The 20218-nt window shown below is 43.5% G+C and overlaps 1 protein-coding gene across 1 annotated transcript; it reads left to right on the top strand.

Moving 5' to 3' along the window:
• Positions 1–10645: 10645 nt before the first annotated feature.
• Positions 10646–18255, top strand: SLC30A1 (solute carrier family 30 member 1). Its single transcript, XM_055233931.2, has 2 exons — positions 10646–11952; positions 13586–18255. Exons 1-2 carry the CDS (start codon positions 11331–11333, stop codon positions 14485–14487), a joined length of 1524 nt encoding a protein of 507 aa, XP_055089906.1. The 5' UTR covers positions 10646–11330; the 3' UTR covers positions 14488–18255.
• Positions 18256–20218: the final 1963 nt, after the last annotated feature.

A 20218-nucleotide genomic window follows, 5' to 3' on the forward strand; every position in this document is an offset into this window, starting at 1 on the left:
TGCTCTGTCGCCCAGGCTGAAGTGCAGTGGCATGATCTCAGCTCAGTGCAGCCTCTGCCTCCCTGGCTCAAGCGATCCTCCCACCTCAGCCTCCCAAGTTGCTGGGACCACAGCGGGTTTTACCATGTTTCCCAGGCTGGTCTCCAACTCCTAAGCTCAAGCAATATGCCTGCCTCGGCCTCTAAAAGTGCTGAAATTATGGGTGCGAGCCACTGGGCCTGGCCCAAGACCCTGTGTTCTTGACTGGAGATGGGGAAAAATGCCCTGCATTGAGCCATGAGAATAACCGTCATCCAACAGGAGAAACTCAAAGCAGAGCTGGCTCCCTGTAGTTCAGGGGTTCACCAACCAACATGAAGAGTTACCTGGGTCACAAAGAAAACAGGCTCATGAGTAAACAAATGACAGAGTAATTCCACTGTGAGAAACACCAGGAAAACCAACATCTCCATATGTGTAAGGAAAAGATCTCCAGGCATGGGCCTATAGCCTAATTATTTCAACACAAGTCTACCCAGCAGAAGGATTAGCCTGTTCAAGCTCACCTTTCATTTGCGATATATATGTGAAATCTACTGGAACTAGAAGGCTCATTGGCAGATGTGAAAGGCGAAGAACAAGCTGCTGTCTTTGATACAACACACACTAGGGCTTGAGGAAACTATGGAATGAGTAACAAAATTAGCAGACAACTTTTAACAATAGGATTATTATTGTTGCCACAGACTTGAGTCACTACCATGTGCTAGACCCTGAGGATACAGAAAGATGAAAGCAGTGATCCCTGTCCTCAGGTAGCTTTGGGGAGCTGGGAGAGAGACGCACAAAAGGGATACATTACAGGGCAGCAAATGAAAAGTATACTTTAGGGAATACGACAGTCAGGAAAAGCTATTGTGGGTGTGTGGCACCAAGAGAAGTGGTAGGGGTAGGGTTTTCATTCATTCACTCATTTACTCATTCATTTATTCAAGCATTCTTTCAATAAATATTTATTCAACTTTTTTTTTTTTTTGAGAAGGAATCTCACTCTGACACCCAGGCTGGAGTGCAGTGTCACAATTTCGGCTCAGTGCAACCTCCACCTTCCAGGTTTAAGTGATTTTCCTGCCTCAGCCTCCCGAGTAGCTGGGATTACAGATATGCACCACCATGACTGCCTAATTTTTGTATTTTTAGTAGAAACGAGGTTTCACCATGTTGGCCAGGCTGGTCTCAAACTCCTGACCTCATGTGATCTGCCCGCCTCAGCCTCCCAAAGTGCTGGGATTACAGGTGTGAGCCACCACGTCTGGCCTACTCAGCTTTTTAAACTGCGCAGTACTGTGCAAACACTTAAGGAGAACAATGAGATAAAAATGCTATGGGGAAAAGGAAGATATATGTTCAGGGTTCTTTAATAAGAACGGCTAAAATTTAGCTATTAAATATTTATTAGCTATGAAACTGTATTAGTTTCCTGTGGTGGCTCTAACAAATTACTCCAAAATCGACTACTTAAAACAACAGAAATTTATTGTCTCAGAGTCCTGGAGGCCAGAAGTCTAAATTCAAGGTGTTGGCTGGGCCCTACTCCCTCCAGAGGCGTAGGGGAGAATCCTTTCTTGCCTTTTCCAACTTCCGTTGGCTGGTGGCATTCCTTGGTTTGTGGCTGCCTCACTGCCATCTCTGCCCCAATCTTCACATGGTCTTCTCCTTTGTCCTTTTTAACTCTCTTACGGGGACACTTTTCACCGAATTTAGGGCCCACCTAGATCATCCAAGATGAGTGCTTCATCTCAAGATACTTCATTACATCTGCAAAAGTCTCTTCCCAAATAAGGAAACATTCACAGATTTCAGAAATTAGGACAGAGACATATCTTTTTGGAGGCTGTCATTCAACCCATTATAAGCCCTTTCCATGTGCCAGGCATTGTCCTAAGCATCTTATATGTATCAACTCATCTGACTCATAACAAGCCAATGAGATAGGTTATGAATTTCGTCCCCATTGAGAAAATGAAGATACAGAGCCATCGGGTAACTTGGAACCATCACTGAGGATAATTGGACTTGAATGGAGAGCTTGTATTGAGGGGTCATGAGAGATGGTTTTGGATAGACAAGTTAAGGTCACATGTGGAATATTTTAAATACCTGAATAAAATATTGTACTTTATTCTTCAGGTAATGGGCAGGTACTGGGAGTTCTTGAGCAAGAGCACACGTGAATATTGATGCATGAGAATATTAATTGGAAAGGACTGTGTAAAATAGATCGAAGAAGAAAGGCGGAATGGAAACCTTATTAGGAAATGCTTACGTAATTGCTGAGAATGGTGATGCAAGCCTGGACCACAGAGGTCTGGCTACAGAAACAGAAAGGAAGACTTAATAGCTTGTCCCTCTTTTCATCCCAATGTGTGCAGCCAGACTCTTTTTTTTTCCATTAGACTTATCTCTTCCATCTTCCTATGGTGCATACCAGGGGGCAATTGAGAGATAAGACAATCTCCATTTGCTCGAGTTTAGCAGGCACTGGATTTTCCATGAAAGGATTGCACTCAAAATTTGGAGACACTTGCATGGACAGCGCCCAGAAACACAATTCCTTATTGTTTTGATTGTAGTTGCTTCTAAGGTAAAGACACTTTGAGGATAATGTCTCTCTTGATAATATCAACTCTGACTTTATGATGGAGTAACCCTCGAAGCCAACATAAAGCGTAAGTGAAGTCACTATCAAGTATTCCCAGAGAATGGGCTGTAGAGACAGCTACGATGATGTTAGATCTTTGCTCTCTTCCTCCAGAATCAGCAGACAGGCAGAAAGAAATGTCTCTGTTCTCACTTCCCACCTACACTTCTTGGTGACTACTGCTGGTGCTGCTCCTGCCGCAAGCTGAATATTAAACACGCTTATTCATTTTTAGTCTTTTAGGCAACCTTTGAGGATTTGTTCAGTAACACCTGATGTGAAAGACATTTCCTGTTGAATAGTGGAAGGTTTGAGCATGAGAGACCCCCAGCAGTACTCTGGGTCCTTAGTTACTAGTCAGGCTTCAGGAGCGATTAATGCTAGCCAGAGTAACAAAATGTTGTCAAAAACCATAATTATTTTTCTCTAACACAGTGTAAGCAAAACCTGAAATGCTTATTTGCACCTGGAATTTGATAGTTTTTTAAAAAGTGCTTTCCCACAAGAATAAGACATTTGATTTCATTTAAAAATTAAATTTAAAAATTTAATATAGAAGTTACAAAAATTAGCTGGGGGTGGTGGTGTGAGCCTATAATCCCAGCTATTTAGGAGGCTGAGGCAGGAGAATCGCTTGAACCTGGGAGGCAGAGGTTGCAGTGAGCCGAGATGGCACCACTGCATTCCAGCCTGGGTGACAGAGAGAGACTCAGTTTAAAAAATATATATATATATATATAGAAATGATGTCTGTTCATTTGAAAATAAAATTCAAATTATGACAGATTAATATAAAATAAAAAGTAAAATTAGGCCAGGTGTGGTGGCTAACGCCTGTAATCCCAGCACTTTGGGAGGCTGAGGCTGGCAGATCACTTGAGGTCAGGAGTTCAAGATCCGCCTGGCCAACATGGTGAAACCCTGTCTCTACTCAAAATACAAAAATTATCTGAGTGTGGTGGTGCACGCCTGTAATTCCAGCTACTTGGGAGGCTGAGGCAGAATGGCTTGAACCTGGGAGGTAGAGGTTGTGGTGAGCTGAGATCGCACCACTGCACTCTAGCCTGGGCGATAAAGTGAGACTCCATCTCAAAAAAAAAAAAGAAAAGTAAAATTAATAAATTCGTAAGTGTGGGGATACTTTTTAAGAATATTTTTTATATGGACTCCAGATAATATCCTCTCTCCAGAGTTAAAAAGTATGGGCTTATAATGCCTGGGTACTCAAAATGTGTTCTGGGGGGCATCTACATGGGCATCACCTAGGAGCTTGTTAGAAATGCAGTCTCAGGTCCCACTGCTTGCCTATTGAATCAGAATCTGCATTTTCATGAGTTCCCAGGTGACTTGTGTGCACATTCAAGCACCAGAAACACTGAACTCACAGACTGAGGGGACAGTATTTTTACTAACACTAGCCCTTTGATGGATATTCAGGTTGTTAAAGAATTGAAAGTAAAAAATAGATAAAAGTGGGAGGCAGAAAAATTAACTAATTCTTCCTACAGAACTATGTGTGAATAGGACCCAATTTTGGAACACATCACTAGAGAATCAGAACTTGGAGTGACCTGTTAAAGAGGCGTCACTCACAAGTAGGCCACCTCCCCTTGGTCCTTATAGTAATTACAAATAAGAAAATCATAGAAGCAGAAACTTGTAGAATTGAGATGAACAGTAGAATTTGTAGTAGTTGGTGTGCATGAGGTCTCGAGCCTCTGACTGGGTTTGTTCCCCCCAAATTTGGGTATGAAGTTAAAAATAAAAATGTTGGCTGGGCGTGGTGGCTCATGCCTGTAATTCCAGTACTTTGGGAGGCCTAGGCGGGTGGATCACCTGAGGTCAGGAGTTCAAGACCAGCCTGGCCAACATGGTGAAACCCCTGTCTGTACTAAAAATATAAAAAATTAGCCTGGCGTGGTGGCGGGTGCCTGTAATCCCAACTACTTGGGAGGCTGAGGCAGGAGAATCTCTTGAACCCAGGAGGCGAAGGTTGCAGAGATCCGAGATTGCACCACTGCACTCCAGCCTAGGCAACAAAGAGAGGCTCTGCCTCAACAACAACAAAAAAGTTGCAGGTGCAGTTAGGGCCTTGTGTTCACAAACTGTAGGGTCTTGAGCAAATTCCTTAACTTCTTGGGGTGTCAGTCCATAATCTGTATCATCAGGAAGCTCAAGTAAGTGTTCTGAAAACTGTATGGGAACCTGGAATGTTATCATGGCAGATTTCAAGGGTGAGTCCCAGTTTCATCCAATAATTGCATGTTGTGTGAGATAATATCACAACAGAGGGCGGTAGTCTGCTTGAAGTAAAGAAAAAGTGAGTTAATTAACTAAAGAATGTGCCATGATGTTTTCTACACTGTCCAGAGGAAACAGAGCCTCTGTTTCTGGTGTTCTAGTATAGATAGGAGATCATGGAGTTTCAGTAAGGACCTGTGGAATGAATGCATGAAATACCAAGTTGGCGGGAGCAGTGACTCACACCTGTAATCCCAGCACTTTGGGAGGCCAAGGCGGGTAGATCTCCTGAGGTCAGGAGTTCAAGACCAGCCTGGCCAACATGGCAAAACCCGTCTCTACTAAAAAAAAAAAAAAAAAAAAAAGAAATACTAAGTTGGGAAAGGTAAATTCATCAACACTCATTCATTCATTCAACAAATATTTACTGAGTACTGAGTGTTTCTGTATAGATAGCAGTGCCTTTATTTCCAGTGTGCAAGCTGGCTAAGGACACAATGGTGAGCAAATGTACACACTGTCCCTGCCCTCACAGAGCTTACAATCCAATCAAATACTTGATTTAATGTAAAATTGCATCTTTGCTAAATGCCACAAAAAAGCTGGGCAATGGACTGAGAGAACTTGTTCTAGAATGATCTGACCTGATCAGGGGAATCAGGGAAGACTTCCTGAGGAAGTGACCCTTGAGCTGAGAGCTGAAGAATGAGCAAGAATTAATGTGGGGACGAAGGGAGGAAAGAATGTCCCGGGGTGAGAACACTGTGTGCACACGCCTTTTGGCAGGAGGGAGTGTGTGGATTCATGGTGGTCAGAAAGGCCAGTCTCCTCTTTATCTGGTGGACTGACATCATGAGGCTGGGGACGGCAGCCAGCGCCAGATCAGATCCGGTCCGGCCCTGTGCACCCAAGTTTGGTTCTCCTTCTCCTAGCACTGGGAGGCCACTGCAAGATCTCAGCCGTGATGGCATGGGGGTGGTGGAGGATGTGTATTTTGCAAGGCCTAGATCTGGATTTCAAAAAGATCACTCTGGCAGTAAAATGGAGTATAACTCAGGAACAGGAGGGCAGAGTGGCTGTTTGGAGAAAGGCAGGATACTTTTACAGTCTAGAAGAGAGCCTGGAAATGCTCCCTTCCACAGAAGTTCCGGCTCCTGCAGCCCAGTTCCGTCCTCATGCAACCTTCCTTCCGTGAGGTCTTGCCTACCAAGAGGGAAGGAGGAAGGATCTGTGCAATGAGCTTTAACCCGAGACAGAGAAAGGGAACAAACTGGAAGTCCAGCTGGCAAATGAGTCCTTTTTGTGTCCATATAAATGAGTTCGCCTAAGTGAAATAATTAAAAAGTGGTTTCTGAATTTGCAAGTTGAGAACTCAGCCCTGGGTTCTTGGTGACCCCAAGTACAGAAGGCCTGAAAGGCCCTGTCTGAGAATATTCACTAGGCAGCTCCATCTCCTGTACTCACCTTTTAACACCAGTTAAGAAGCTATCATGTACACCCCCTCACTGAGAAGATGTGGAAAGTGAGGCCCAGAGAGGTTTAGTAACTTCTCCAACATCACACAGTAACTTTTAAGGGCCAGTCCCTGAACTGTCATCCTAAAACTCATTAGGTGTGTGATCCTTTCAAAATGCTCTACTTGTCGGCATCTTTAGGGATGAGTAATGGAGAGAGTCATAAAAACATACTTTTAAATTAAATTTTATTTTTTTCAAATTTTCTGTACATTGTGCTTTAATTACCATCTCCAGCCCCAAGAGTAGAAGGGCTAAAGAAGGAATGGGCATTCAGTCTAAAGTCTTAACACTGACTACCTGAGCCTTCAACAATTTCTGGTATTAACTTTATATAGCACTGCACCCAAGAAAATCACAGATGCATTTAATGAGTGTTTCTGTATAGATAGCAGTGCCTTTATTTCTAGATTGAATTTCCAGGCATGACTGGAGAACTTAGACCCAGTTTTCAGCCTCCAAGAAAAGTAAGTTCCTTTTGCGGCTAGCCCTCATCTGCTATTCTTTTTTTTTTTGAGATGGAGTTTTGCTCTTGTCGCCCAGGCTGGAGTGCAATGGTGCTATCTCAGCTCACTGCAACCTCTGCCTCCCTGGTTCAAGCGATTCTCCTGCCTCACCCTCCCGAGTAGCTGGTTTTACAGGCATGCACCACCATGCCTGGCTAATTTTTGTATTTTTAGTAGAAACGGGGTTTCACCATGTTGGCCAGGCTGGTCTTGAACTCCTGACCTCAGATGATCCACCAGTCTAGGCCTCCCAAAGTGCTGGGATTACAGGTGTGAGCCACTGTGCCTGGCCTATTCTTTGTTTTTTTTTTTTTTGAGACAGATTCTCACTCTGTCTCCCAAGCTGGAGTGCAGTGGCACGATCTCGGCTCACTGCAAGCTCCGCCTCCTGGGTTCATGCCATTCTCCTGCCTCAGCCTCCCGCGTAGCTGGGACTGCAGGCACCCGCCACCACGCCCGGCTAATTTTTTGTATTTTTAGTAGAGACGAGGTTTCACTGTGTTAGCCAGGATGGTATCGATCTCCTGACCTCGTGATCCACCCGCCTTGGCCTCCCAAAGTGCTGGGATTACAGGCTTGAGCCACCGCGCCCAGCCCTATTCTTTAAATTAACAAATATAAAAAGGTCAGTGACTGTTCCCAGCCTCTCACTGTACAATTTCACTCTCTACACTGTTCCTGTTTCCCCTTTGCTTCTACGTGGGTTTCCTGCTCTGACCATTTCTTTCAAATGGTTTCCCTCACACCTCTGAGACTTTAGTGCTATTTCTGGGCTTTATTGATACATTGTCAGTTGTTTATTCTTTGTTCCACTGCCTGTTCCCTTGGGAGCAGCTGAAAAATCAAACCTTGGCCCTCATGTTGTTGGTAGAGATTTCACTTCATATTTGTAATAATTATTCACGTACGTTTTGAGAGATTTCCCCACCAGTTTTAAGATTGAACATTAGAAGTGATTTACTGTCAACCAAAGTCAAATATAATGTGGTTTTCACATGGTTTTGTTATTTTATCTTTCCAAGCAAGGTACAGCTTTATACACTCATGATTTTTGATAACCAAAATTCAGAAGTATGTTTGTGTTTAGCAGTTTTTACAAGAATACTACAAGATCATTTTAAACTTTCATTAAAAGCAAGGAGAGGTCCAGAAGGCTTTGAGATTGCAGTTTGTCTGAAGCCCTTGACTTTCATTCAAATTGGCAGTCTCTTTTCCAAAAAGAGCATTATTCTCTCATCTTTAAAGTATGCTGGGTTTAGTCAGTTTGGATACTAAGCAAGTTATCAGGAGATTTCTCAAACATTAAGAAGAGAAAGCCAAGCTGTCTTACTCAGCCCAGGGCCACAGCCTCCAGGGGTGTTGGTGAATAATAGTATAGTGTCCCTTCATTTTAATCTATTCCTGCCTGTGTTGACACTCTACTGGGACAACCAGATGAAAAGGGACAAAAACTCGAGTTGAGGTACCAAAGTCTTTTGCCTATACAATGCTAGAGGGAAACAAAGTTTGACGGAAGTGTTCTGCTGTGTGGTAAAGATTACTCTCTCCAGAGAACATGATTATAACTTCTCTACAACCTGGAAAATGTACTCCCTGCCTCCTCTGCCCCGCCTCCAACCACCCACCTGGAGGGAATAAAGCACATTGGGAAATGGCTGAAATGCAGGCAGGCACAAAGTAGGTTTCCAGAAGTGGCTATGAGTTGAACCTGTTTTTATATGGGTCTAAAAATCTCCCAATTTAGTCTGTTTGGTTATTGAAGGATTGCTATTGTGTTTGCAAAGCATCACTGACTTTTACATCTTCTTATTGGTTCTTCTTTGGGTATCAAATCCTCACATTTGGAGGAATGTATTTTTTAAATAAAGCGGGGCACAGCCGCCCTTAGTAGAAAGCAAAATGGTCTTCCAACTGCCTCTAGGCCATTTCCATGAGGCTATCTTGACCCATAAGTGGCTCCCCAATTTCTGTATATGAGGGGCTAGTTGATAAGATGTTTGAAGCTGTGTTTACATATGATCAGAAAAATGTCACTCATCCATATCAAAGGAGAGGAAGTTATGGAAGTCTTAAACCCATTAATCCACCCTTTAGCACTGCCCAAACCCAGACCTCACTTCAAATTAAGCACATTAAAAATGGAGTTCATATTTTCTCCTAAAAATCAGCTTCTTGGCCTCCCTTCCCAACGTCCTCACCTGTTTAAGGCAGTATTTTCCTTGTCAGGTTAGAAACATTGTAACTATCTTTGTTCTCCTACCTAGCTTTCTCCTTCCCAATACCCAATTAATCACCAAATTCTATCATTTTTTCCTTTATAATGTCTTGAAAATTTTCCTCCATTCTTTATATTCCGGCAAAACAGAAACAGAAGGTGGGGATCCAGCTCTCCAGTCTGGATAGGGAGACTAGAAACACACCACGTACAAGTGAAAAAAATTTTATAGGAATTACAAGAATACCAAAACAATGCAAAATAACAGCTCCAAACAAGCCTTGTATACACATCTCCAGGCAATAGCTGGCACTGCATTTGTCCAGTAGCAATCTAGGGCAGTGGGTGGGGAGGTCCTTCTGCTGCCCAGGGCTGTGGTGAGGCCTTTCGGGTCCAGCTTAAGCCACACTGATTCCAGCCACCACCCCACCTTAGATGGGGAAGCTGTTCCTTTCCAGATCAACTCATCGTCACCCACAACACAGTACTTATGTATTCAGTCTAAAATAGTTAGCACAATTTATCAAGAGTATTCCATCGTAATTTTAAAATGTCATGTTTATATTTTACCTCCACCTGGACAGAAACTTGTTCTTTTGTATTCTTACTGCCCCCCCCCCTTCCCATAGCAACCAGCACAAGATTCCGCCGTGTGTAGTCTATAAATAAATGTTAAATCATAGAGCCTTAGAATTTTGGAGTCAGACGGGGATCTTCAGAGTTGCATTTGTCCAGTCCTTTATAGATGGGGAAACAGGTCTAGAGAGATTAGGTGACTTGCTCAAAGCCACACAGCTGGCTATTGACAAGGCAAGGAGCAGAGCCCAGGTTTCTCCTGCCTGAAGTCTGTACCCTAGACTGTCCTTAGATAATCAGTGACAGACACCTGAGTTCACACAAGGTCTCCAGGGGTTGATGGTGATAGGAGAAACTGGCTTTCCCAAAACATGTACAAAGATTCGGTCCCAGCCCTAGCAGACCTTCGGGAGGACTAACTCCTCAGCTCGGCGTCCAGCAGGGTCCCAAGTTACAGTCGCACTTGTTTATGCGTCTGTCGGCCTCCTCCGACAAGACCGAGTACTCGAGGGCCCCGCGCGCAGGGGCTCCCCTCCGGCCCCTCCCCCGCCGCCGAGCTGTCACACAGACGCCGCGCGGCCCGCCCCCACGTGGACTCGGCTCGGAGGATCAAAGTCTGTTTGCAGCCCGGCCCCCGCAGGTGTGCTGGGAGCTGCGATGGTCCGCAGCGCGGAAGCCAGGACTCCGCCACACCCGAGGGGACCCGGCCAGCCCCTCCCCCTCCCGCTGCACGCGGCCCGCGCCCCCAATTCGCCCGCCGCTGCACCCGGCCACGGGCCCCCGGCCCACGCCCGGCTCCGGGAGGAAAAGGCCCCGCCCCCATCTGTAGGAGCCGCGACCCCGCCCCCTTCCCGCCCTTCCGAGGCTCCATCCAATAGTGAGCGTGGCTGGGCGGGACGCCGAGGCTGTCGTGAGGGATCCATGACCAATGGGGAAGCGTGCCGGGCCTGGTGGGCGGGGCGTCAAGGCCTTGTCACGCTCGGGTCCGTGTGAAAACGGGGGTTCCGAGTGCAAAGCAAAGTTTTTTTGTAAACCGTCTGCAAAGGCGGGGGGGCGAAGAAGGCGCCCGAGACCGGGCCGAGTGCAGCTGCCGTGGCCGCCGCCTCTCTAGCTCCTCAGCCATCCGCTCCTCAGTCCAGCCGCCGCGGAGGAGAACAGCAAGCAAAGCCCTCAGATGCTCGGAGCTTTCTCGGCGCGAAGCTTCCCGTCGCCCTCGCCTGCCGCCCTCGCCCGCCGCTCTCCTGCTCCTGCTCCGGCTCTTGGTACCCCGGCTCCAGGAGCCCAGCTCCCCGCCACCGCCGCCGCCTGGGTGTGGGGGCCGCTGGGGCTGAGCCGGGCCTCGGCGCCGGCTCTGAGGACTGACGCCTGAGGAGCTGCGCGGCGCGGCGCTGCCGGCTGGCGGAGGACGCCCACAGGCGCGGGGCTCGGCGGCTTGACCCGGGCTTGTCCCCGTGCGGCCGCGGGGGCCCCTCAGCGGTTTCCCGAACGGCCCGACTCGGGCGCTCCTCCGTGTCGCGGTCGCCGACCCTCCGCGTCCCGCCAACTCCGCCGCCGCACCAGTCTCCGGGCCGGGCTCGGCGGGCCCCGCAGCCGCAGCCATGGGGTGCTGGGGTCGGAACCGGGGCCGGCTGCTGTGCATGCTGGCGCTGACCTTCATGTTCATGGTGCTGGAGGTGGTGGTGAGCCGCGTTACCTCGTCGCTGGCGATGCTCTCCGACTCCTTCCACATGCTGTCGGACGTGCTGGCGCTGGTTGTGGCGCTGGTGGCCGAGCGCTTCGCCCGGCGGACCCACGCCACCCAGAAGAACACGTTCGGCTGGATCCGAGCCGAGGTGATGGGGGCTCTGGTGAACGCCATCTTCCTGACCGGCCTCTGTTTCGCCATCCTGCTGGAGGCCATCGAACGCTTCATCGAGCCGCACGAGATGCAGCAGCCGCTGGTGGTCCTTGGGGTCGGCGTGGCCGGGCTGCTGGTCAACGTGCTGGGGCTGTGCCTCTTCCACCATCACAGCGGCTTCAGCCAGGACTCCGGCCACGGCCACTCGCACGGGGGTCACGGCCACGGCCACGGCCTCCCCAAGGGGCCCCGCGTTAAGAGCAGCCGCCCCGGGAGCAGCGACATCAACGTGGCCCCGGGCGAGCAGGGTCCCGACCAGGAGGAGACCAACACCCTGGTGGCCAATACCAGCAACTCCAACGGGCTGAAACTGGACCCCGCAGGTGAGCCGGGAAAGTCGCTGCCGCAGGTGGTTGGGTTTGGGGAGCCCAGAGCCTCGCCTGGCCTTCGGCGGGGTGGCCCGCACGCCCCCTGCTGCCCGAGCGGGCCTGCGCCGCGCCGCCCCTGCCTGCTCCCTCCCCGTCCTGCACACGCCCCGCTGCTCCAGGAAATCGGAACCCCCTCAGCTGGGTGCAAGGAGCCGGGGACGCGTCTGGCGTATTTGTAGGTGGGGACTGTGGGTCAGACCCTAAGAAAAAGGGTCAGGAGGTGACCATCACCCCGCTGCAGTCCACAGCCGCACTTGGCTGTCTTTACAGGCTGCAGCAACTTTGCTGAAGATTTGTCTGTTTATGGTTGTAACAGCATCAGAAATGCTTCCCAATTCAATTCCTTGGCTCTCTTGGGAAACGGAGAGAATCCCCAGTTCGTCCCCAGTAGTTGGGTGCTGGAAACCTTGCTCTGCCAAAGTAGTTCTTATGCCCGTTGAACTCCGTTTCATAATATGCATTCAAAGCGTGTAAACCCTGGTTAAAGGTTTCTTTTATGAACAGCAGTGTATGTTTCAGCTAATTGGTCCCTAATCCTGGAAATCATAGATTTAGGACCTGTCTGGGCATGTTTAACATTTTCCTAGGACTTTTCATAATCGTACTGAACTAAAAGTGATGGTAATTTATTCATCTTATATTTTTAGTGGATGCTTTTTATATTTAACATGCAGCGCTCTTGAAGGAAATTTGGAAAATAAATGTAGAAAGAAAGGAGATGGAAATGACTCAACCAAAGTCCTACTACCCAAGCTCAATGGTGCTTAACCATTTGGTCTTATTTCCTTCACTTACGTTTATTTACCTTGTATCATTATAAATTATGCTACATAATTTTTCTTTTCGAGCGCAGAATATCAAGTTAGTGAAATTAAAGTTGTACGTTGGAAAGGTGTAATAAGTAATTGGTTTTCCTCTCACTCCACTCGGAAAGGTGTTATTCCAGAGAAAATTAAGTTTGAAAAGATCAATACTTTTGATTTAAAAGTTGGTAGGGCAGGTAGTCATTTAGTTTCAATTTTTCTAATAATCTCTGTGATTATTGATTTATATTGTTGATTTGTCCGTTTTTAAACCCCCTCTACCAAGAAACTTTTATATTCATAATAAAAGTTTAAAAGTTAAAATTGGTTTTATTCTCAAGCAATTGGCCTCAGTGACAAAGAGTGACTAGAGAGTGCCCCAGTGTCAAATCAGGTATTTTGTATTAGTAGACTTATCCCTAGCTGCATTTAATTTTGGTGTTAGCATTCAATTTTATGTTTTCCTTTGTATATACCATGAAGTATAGCAGAATGTTTGCAGGACTCCACCCCCATAGAAAAGATACACTATTTTGGAGAGGAGAAGGCAGGAGAGTGGTTAGGAGGGTGAAGAAGCAGTATCACAATGACTTAATTTAGCCCTGGCCATTATGTCCTGGCTCGTTCCCAGAATGTCAATTTATATTAAATTGCTCTGGGCACATTTTTTTAATTGTACTTTGTGAAAAAATTTTCACCTTCATCACCACTTAAAAAGAATTAGACAAGGATGTTTATATAAACACTTTAAATGTATTTGATATAAAATTTTTATTTCTTTGTAGACCCAGAAAACCCCAGAAGTGGTGATACAGTGGAAGTACAAGTGAATGGAAATCTTGTCAGAGAACCTGACCATATGGAACTGGAAGAAGATAGGGCTGGACAACTTAACATGCGTGGAGTTTTTCTGCATGTCCTTGGAGATGCCTTGGGTTCAGTGATTGTAGTAGTAAATGCCTTGGTCTTTTACTTTTCTTGGAAAGGTTGTTCTGAAGGGGATTTTTGTGTGAACCCATGTTTCCCTGACCCCTGCAAAGCATTTGTAGAAATAATTAATAGTACTCATGCATCAGTTTATGAGGCTGGTCCTTGCTGGGTGCTATATTTAGATCCAACTCTTTGTGTTGTAATGGTTTGTATACTTCTTTACACAACCTATCCATTACTTAAGGAATCTGCTCTTATTCTTCTACAAACTGTTCCTAAACAAATTGATATCAGAAATTTGATAAAAGAACTTCGAAATGTTGAAGGAGTTGAGGAAGTTCATGAATTACATGTTTGGCAACTTGCTGGAAGCAGAATCATTGCCACTGCTCACATAAAATGTGAAGATCCAACATCATACATGGAGGTGGCTAAAACCATTAAAGACGTTTTTCATAATCACGGAATTCACGCTACTACCATTCAGCCTGAATTTGCTAGTGTAGGTTCTAAATCAAGTGTGGTTCCGTGTGAACTTGCCTGCAGAACCCAGTGTGCATTGAAGCAATGTTGTGGGACGCTACCACAAGCCCCTTCTGGAAAGGATGCAGAAAAGACCCCAACAGTTAGCATTTCTTGTTTAGAACTTAGTAACAATCTAGAGAAGAAGCCCGGGAGGACTAAAGCTGAAAACCTCCCTGCTGTTGTGATAGAGATTAAAAACATGCCAAACAAACAACCTGAATCATCTTTGTGAGTCTTGGAAAAGATGTGATATTTGACTTTTGCTTTAAACTGCAAGAGGAAAAGGACTCCATTGAAATTCTAAGTTTGCCAAGTAGCGTAATTGAAGTCCTTGTCTGGTCACACAGTTTAATTCTATTTTTGTAAGAACATAATGGGACTGCATAACAGAGTTCTATATTACAACTTTGTGATTATTAGTACAGAGTACAGCTATGCTGTGACTGTTTTGGAAAGCCAGTTTTAACACTATGTTACATTTTTGTTTAAAGTAAGTGAAACCTTATATAACATAATGACATTTGATTTCTGGATTTTTCCCATGATAAAAATTAGGGGGACAAATAAAATTGTTACTGGAATTTCTCTGCTTTTCTTTTCCCCAAGTGTTACACTTTATTAGAATTATAATTGATAGAACTTTAAAATCATCAACAGTTTGTTTCCTTTGACATTTTAGGTAATATTGCCCTTTGAGATCATTACATAGCATAATGGCAGCATATTTTAAGAGTGAGTCATGGCTATTAGTAGGAAATAAGATCAGTTACTATCCTGTATTCTGTATTGCTGACTATTAAACAGTAAGATAGTTAACAAATTGAACTACAGTTTACACACAATAGGGCAAATGCGGTAGTAAGAGCAAGGAAGAAAGTTTACCAAACTAAATATTTAGGTTATTGTATGATAATATTGAGACTACATTTCTAAATTATTTTGAGAATTTCAACTTTTTATTCTACCAAAGTTAATCTGAAACTTGGGCATGTTCACCAGCATTACTTTCTTTGAAAGATTGGTATAAAAACATTGAGCTGCAAGTTTACTCACAAAATATGTAAGTATTTTTAAGGATGTTGACACCTAATAATTACATGCTAAATGCAAACTATTAATGTAATCTTTTAAACCGGGTGTTTGAAAAAAATTTTTCAAAGTCATTTCATGATAACCAATCATGAATGGATTTAAATGGAGCCTTTTGAACACAACCAGCAATGTTTGTGCTTTCTAAGAGCCACTGACTTGAGAGAAAAGAAAATCAGAAGGTTAATGCAGTTTGGATATTAAATTCTTAGAAAGCAAAATTAATAATTAAAGCAAAATTAAGAGTTTGTAAGTCATCCTGTCTTCACATACTCAGATCTTCCAATAGTGGCTTATTTTGCAAGATGCCACAATATCTGCACAGAAAATTGTTTGTGGCTATTTCATTATTGCTATGGATTTCAAATCCAACACAAATATTTAAGGGTGTTTAAGTTAATATTTTTCTTGATAGAGGGTATGCTTTGTGACGAAATTAGATTTTTGTCCTTGAAAGGATGAATATTAGCATCAGTTATGTATAGCTCTATTTTTCTAGAAACAAGGTATTCTGACTACTTTTATAGCTGACTACTTTTGGGATGGCTACGTTTTGGGATTTAAAATAGTTCATTGTTTAATGGGTTGTAAGAGGAAAAAGTGTTAGGATTTGACAGTTACTTTTTAAAGGGATGATCTTTTGTGGTGTGTGTTTTTCCTAGTATAAGCCTATTGCTGGCAATGGGCCTATTTAAGAACAGCTGATTTTTTCCAGTGAAAATATGGTAATTTTAGGAACACAGTTTGTAAGTTCACATTTACTATAATGGGCCAAAACCATAACCTGCCAGTTTGCAATACATCTTGATCTTTTAATATTCTTATCTGATATTGTGTAATTCAATTCCTAAACTGATAGTTACCATGAATTTTGCGAAAAGGTGTGGGTGGTTTTTTTTAAACATGAAATTGAGGGATCTCATCTGGGCGAACAAGAAGAGAAAGCTGTGAATTGTACTGTATCATGTACATTCCTGATTTAATACTTTACAGAACATTTTATTCAGATATCAATTTGTTACATAAACATTTCAGTAATGATACAAAGATAATTGATAAAATATATTACATTCAATGAGGTTTGCTTTACAAATGCTCTACTTGAGGTCTGTGTCTTAAAGATGGTATGACACCCAAGTACAAGACATCAGCTGAATGAGGATTTTAAAAAATGGTATATAAGCATGGGACAAGGACTATGTTTGTTTGTTTTTCAAAAGTGCTTTGAAGATAACAGCCTTTAGGTTTGAGTTATTTCACTTTTCATGATTTTTAAGTAGCTTATATATAACGGTGGTACCATAGGATTTTCTTTTTTCAAATGACTGTCAGCAAAAACAATGGGCACTGACTCACCTTTTGAGTTTTAGCAGAGAATTATTTATTTCTTTACAATGCACTTTCTAACCCATTTTAGCTATATTAGCATTATCTTTAAAAAAAGACATGCTTTTGTATTTAAATATTGTAGGATTTAAGTGTCTTTCTCAAAATAGCTTATTCCTTTCTGAAAGAAAATGAGGGAAATACTCTGAATTATTAGGAGACTTAAACCCAATATTTAAATATACGATTTTATAACACTGCATCAGTTTTAGGAGTTGCATCTCTCCTGCTGGCTCTTTTATATTTGAGCAAGATCAGTGTAGAATATGTGTTTAGAAACTTGTCTGTTGTCTCAGTTTAGTGAAAAGGAGGTGCTGCATGTGCCTGAATTAAAACCAAGAAATTTTTCCAAGCCAAATGCAGCCTTAGTGATGAGAGATTTAATTCTCCATTGTCACCTTTTAGCTTTTATGATTGCTTAGTTTTTTCTGAAGGATGTCTGCATTGTAAAACTATGGACTAAAACCTAAAAAACAGAATCCTCAAAAACTTTGCTGTATGTGTTTTAACATTTTAGAGAACAGTATGTTGAATAACTAAGGTATGTAACTTGAATAGGAAAAATGTCCATCAAATGAATGCACCTTGGAAAATCACAGTAGGTAGAAGGCTATGTTAACCGTTTGTGTCTTATTAACATCCTTAAGTTAATTTTGAATTTTTGACAGTTTTGAGGGAAAAGACCTATGGAACCTAATGTGAAGTATTTCGTATGTTAACTGGTGTTGAGTTGAAGATTTTTACTGTGTATAAGCAGATATCATTTGAATGATAAAAATGTCATTAACCTGCTGTCTTAAGATGTTCACACAAATATGGAGAGTAATTCTACAATATAAAATATTTATTTTAATACTGAGTTTCAGTTAAGTCATAAACAGTGTTAAAACTCTTGGGAAGGTGTAGGGGTTTTTTGTTTGTCATTTTTAAAATTGAAACTGTGTCATACAGTGTTTCACGTCTCTGAAATTGGGATTATAATAGCACTATTTTGATGTAGCTCTACCGATACTATGTGGTAATGCTATTTTGTTTTACTAACAAGCTCTGGAATATTTAACAGTCATTTTCACTGGCACAGGAGCCTTTTGTATGTTATTCAATTTAAACTTTTAAACCAAAAATTTTATGGTCCAGTGTCTTTGGCAAAAAGATGCTGGAGGGAATGTAACATAATTAATATGTGGTTATATATATATATATATAAAAAGACACAAATTGCCATGTTATGGTTCTGCCTTGAAACAGCACAATGAAGTGTATCAGTATATTTTGTGATTATGAAACTTCTATGTTGTGTTGTTTTGTGTCTGCTGTTGCCTGTCCTTTGGGCCAGATGTGGCCCAGTTAAATGCAGTTATCATCTCATTAAATACAGATGCAGATAAAATATCTCTAGTGCTGCAACGTTTTACCTAACTTTTTGTATGTTTTAATGACTGTGTGTTATTTTCCAAAGCTGTTCCTACCTCACCATGAGGCTTTATGGATTGTTATGTATTATAAATGTTCTATATGAGACAGACTACTGTGTTTCTTCTCATTTATTAAAAGTTAAGTAGAAAAATAAACTAATTTTAACATCTACTTCATTTGTGCATATGGCCTCCCCTCCTATACTAGGCTTAACATAGAGAGTTGGATTTCAGGTAATTGAAAGAGAAATTTCAGTTTAACACAAATGTTGCAAGTGTACAGAGTGACTAGGTTACAAGACGGGTGTGGAAGAAAATGTAAGCAAAAATTGCAATTAAAAATGGAAAGGGTAACACTGCAAAGGCTCACTAATATGAAATACTCAGTGGCTTTGAATTTTATTATAAGCATTAAGCTTATAGATTATATAGTTGTGGTTAACCTGCTTTTGGCACTTGCTATTTTTTTTTATTTATAAGCATAGTTACTAATAAGGTTTATTAAATATTTTACACCTGTAAATCATCTAAAATTCTTAACGCAATAGTATATTATCGTGGTTCTATGAGCCTCAGGACTATCACAAATGTAGTCTCATAAAAAAATGTATTAGGCCAGGCGCGGTGGCTCACGCCTGTAATCCCAGCACTTTGGGAGGCCGAGGCGGGTGGATCACGAGGTCAGGAGATCGAGACCATCCTGGCTAACACGGTGAAACCCCGTCTCTACTAAAAATACAAAAAATTAGCTAGGCGTGGTGGCGGGCGCTTGTAGTCCCAGCTACTCGGGAGGCTGAGGCAGGAGAATGGCGTGAACCCGGCGGGGCGGAGCTTGCAGTGAGCCGAGATCGCGCCACTGCACTCCAGCCTGGGGGACAGAGCGAGACTCCGTCTCAAAAAAAAAAAAATTTATTAAAGAACTTGTATTTTGGACTGTGAGACAACAGTTGAAAAAATCAACTGACAATAAATGGCAGTAGATAAAGGAATTGATCTATATACAGTAGATATTCCAAAGAAGAGGTAAAAAAAATTTGGAAAGAATTATGTAGGTTAAAGTGGAAAGGAGTAGGGTTTGAGAGGCAAGGGAGCAGGAATAGTGGTATAAAGAGTTGGGGGTCTGGGCAGGGTGGCTCATGCCTGTAATCCCAACACTTTGGGAGGCTGAGGTGGATCAGATCCACTTGAGCTCAGGAGCTCGAGACCAGCCTGGGCAACACGGCAAAACCAGGTCTCTACCAAAAAAAAACCAATAATAATAATACAAAAATTAGCCAGGGCTGGGCGTGGTGGCTTACGCCTGTAATCCCAGCACTTTGGGAGGCTGAGGTAGGTGGATCACTTGAGGCCAGGAGTTTAAGACCAGCCTGGCCAACATGGGGAAACCCCATCTCTACTAAAAAAACAAAAATTAGCCAGGTGTGGTGATGCATGCCTGTAATCCCAGCTACTCAGGAGGCTGAGGTGGGAGGAGCACTAGAACTGGGGAGATGGAGTTTGCAGTGAGCCGAGATAGCGCCACTGCACTCCAGCCTAGGTGACAGAGCCCAAACCAGTCTCAAAAAAAAAAAAAAAAGGTTAAAAAGTTAAGGGGTTGAGAGGTATAAAGAGATTATAAAGGTTAAAAGTGCCATGACAACCAGTTTAAATATGGTTTCATAGGAAAGGAGGACACTACCAATTTCACTATCAATAATTTTTGAGTAGATAAGAAAGTGGGAAAGGTGGGCCGGGCGCGGTGGCTCACGCTTGTAATCCCAGCACTTTGGGAGGCCGAGGCGGGCGGATCACGAGGTCAGGAGATCGAGACCATGGTGAAACCCTGTCTCTACTAAATGTATAAAAAAAAAAAAATAAGCCGGGCGCGGTGGCGGGTGCCTGTAGTCCCAGCTACTCGGAGAGGCTGAGGCAGGAGAATGGCGTGAACCCGGGAGGCGGAGCTTGCAGTGAGCCGAGACTGCGCCACTGCACTCCAGCCTGGGCGACAGAGCAAGACTCCGTCTCAAAAAAAAGAAAAAAAAAAAAAGAAAGTGGGAAAGGTACTCTAAATATTTGAAATGACATGTAGGCAAA

The sequence above is a fragment of the Symphalangus syndactylus genome, chromosome 19 (assembly GCF_028878055.3).
Source record: "Symphalangus syndactylus isolate Jambi chromosome 19, NHGRI_mSymSyn1-v2.1_pri, whole genome shotgun sequence".
NCBI classification, from domain to species: Eukaryota; Metazoa; Chordata; class Mammalia; order Primates; family Hylobatidae; genus Symphalangus; species Symphalangus syndactylus.

Coding starts and splice junctions, on each gene's coding strand:
- SLC30A1 (XM_055233931.2), top strand. CDS start 11,331: ATGGGGTGCTGGGGTCGGAACCGGGGCCGGCTGCTGTGCATGCTGGCG. Junction 11,953..13,585: donor GCTGAAACTGGACCCCGCAG/GTGAGCCGGGAA, acceptor ATTTCTTTGTAG/ACCCAGAAAACCCCAGAAGT.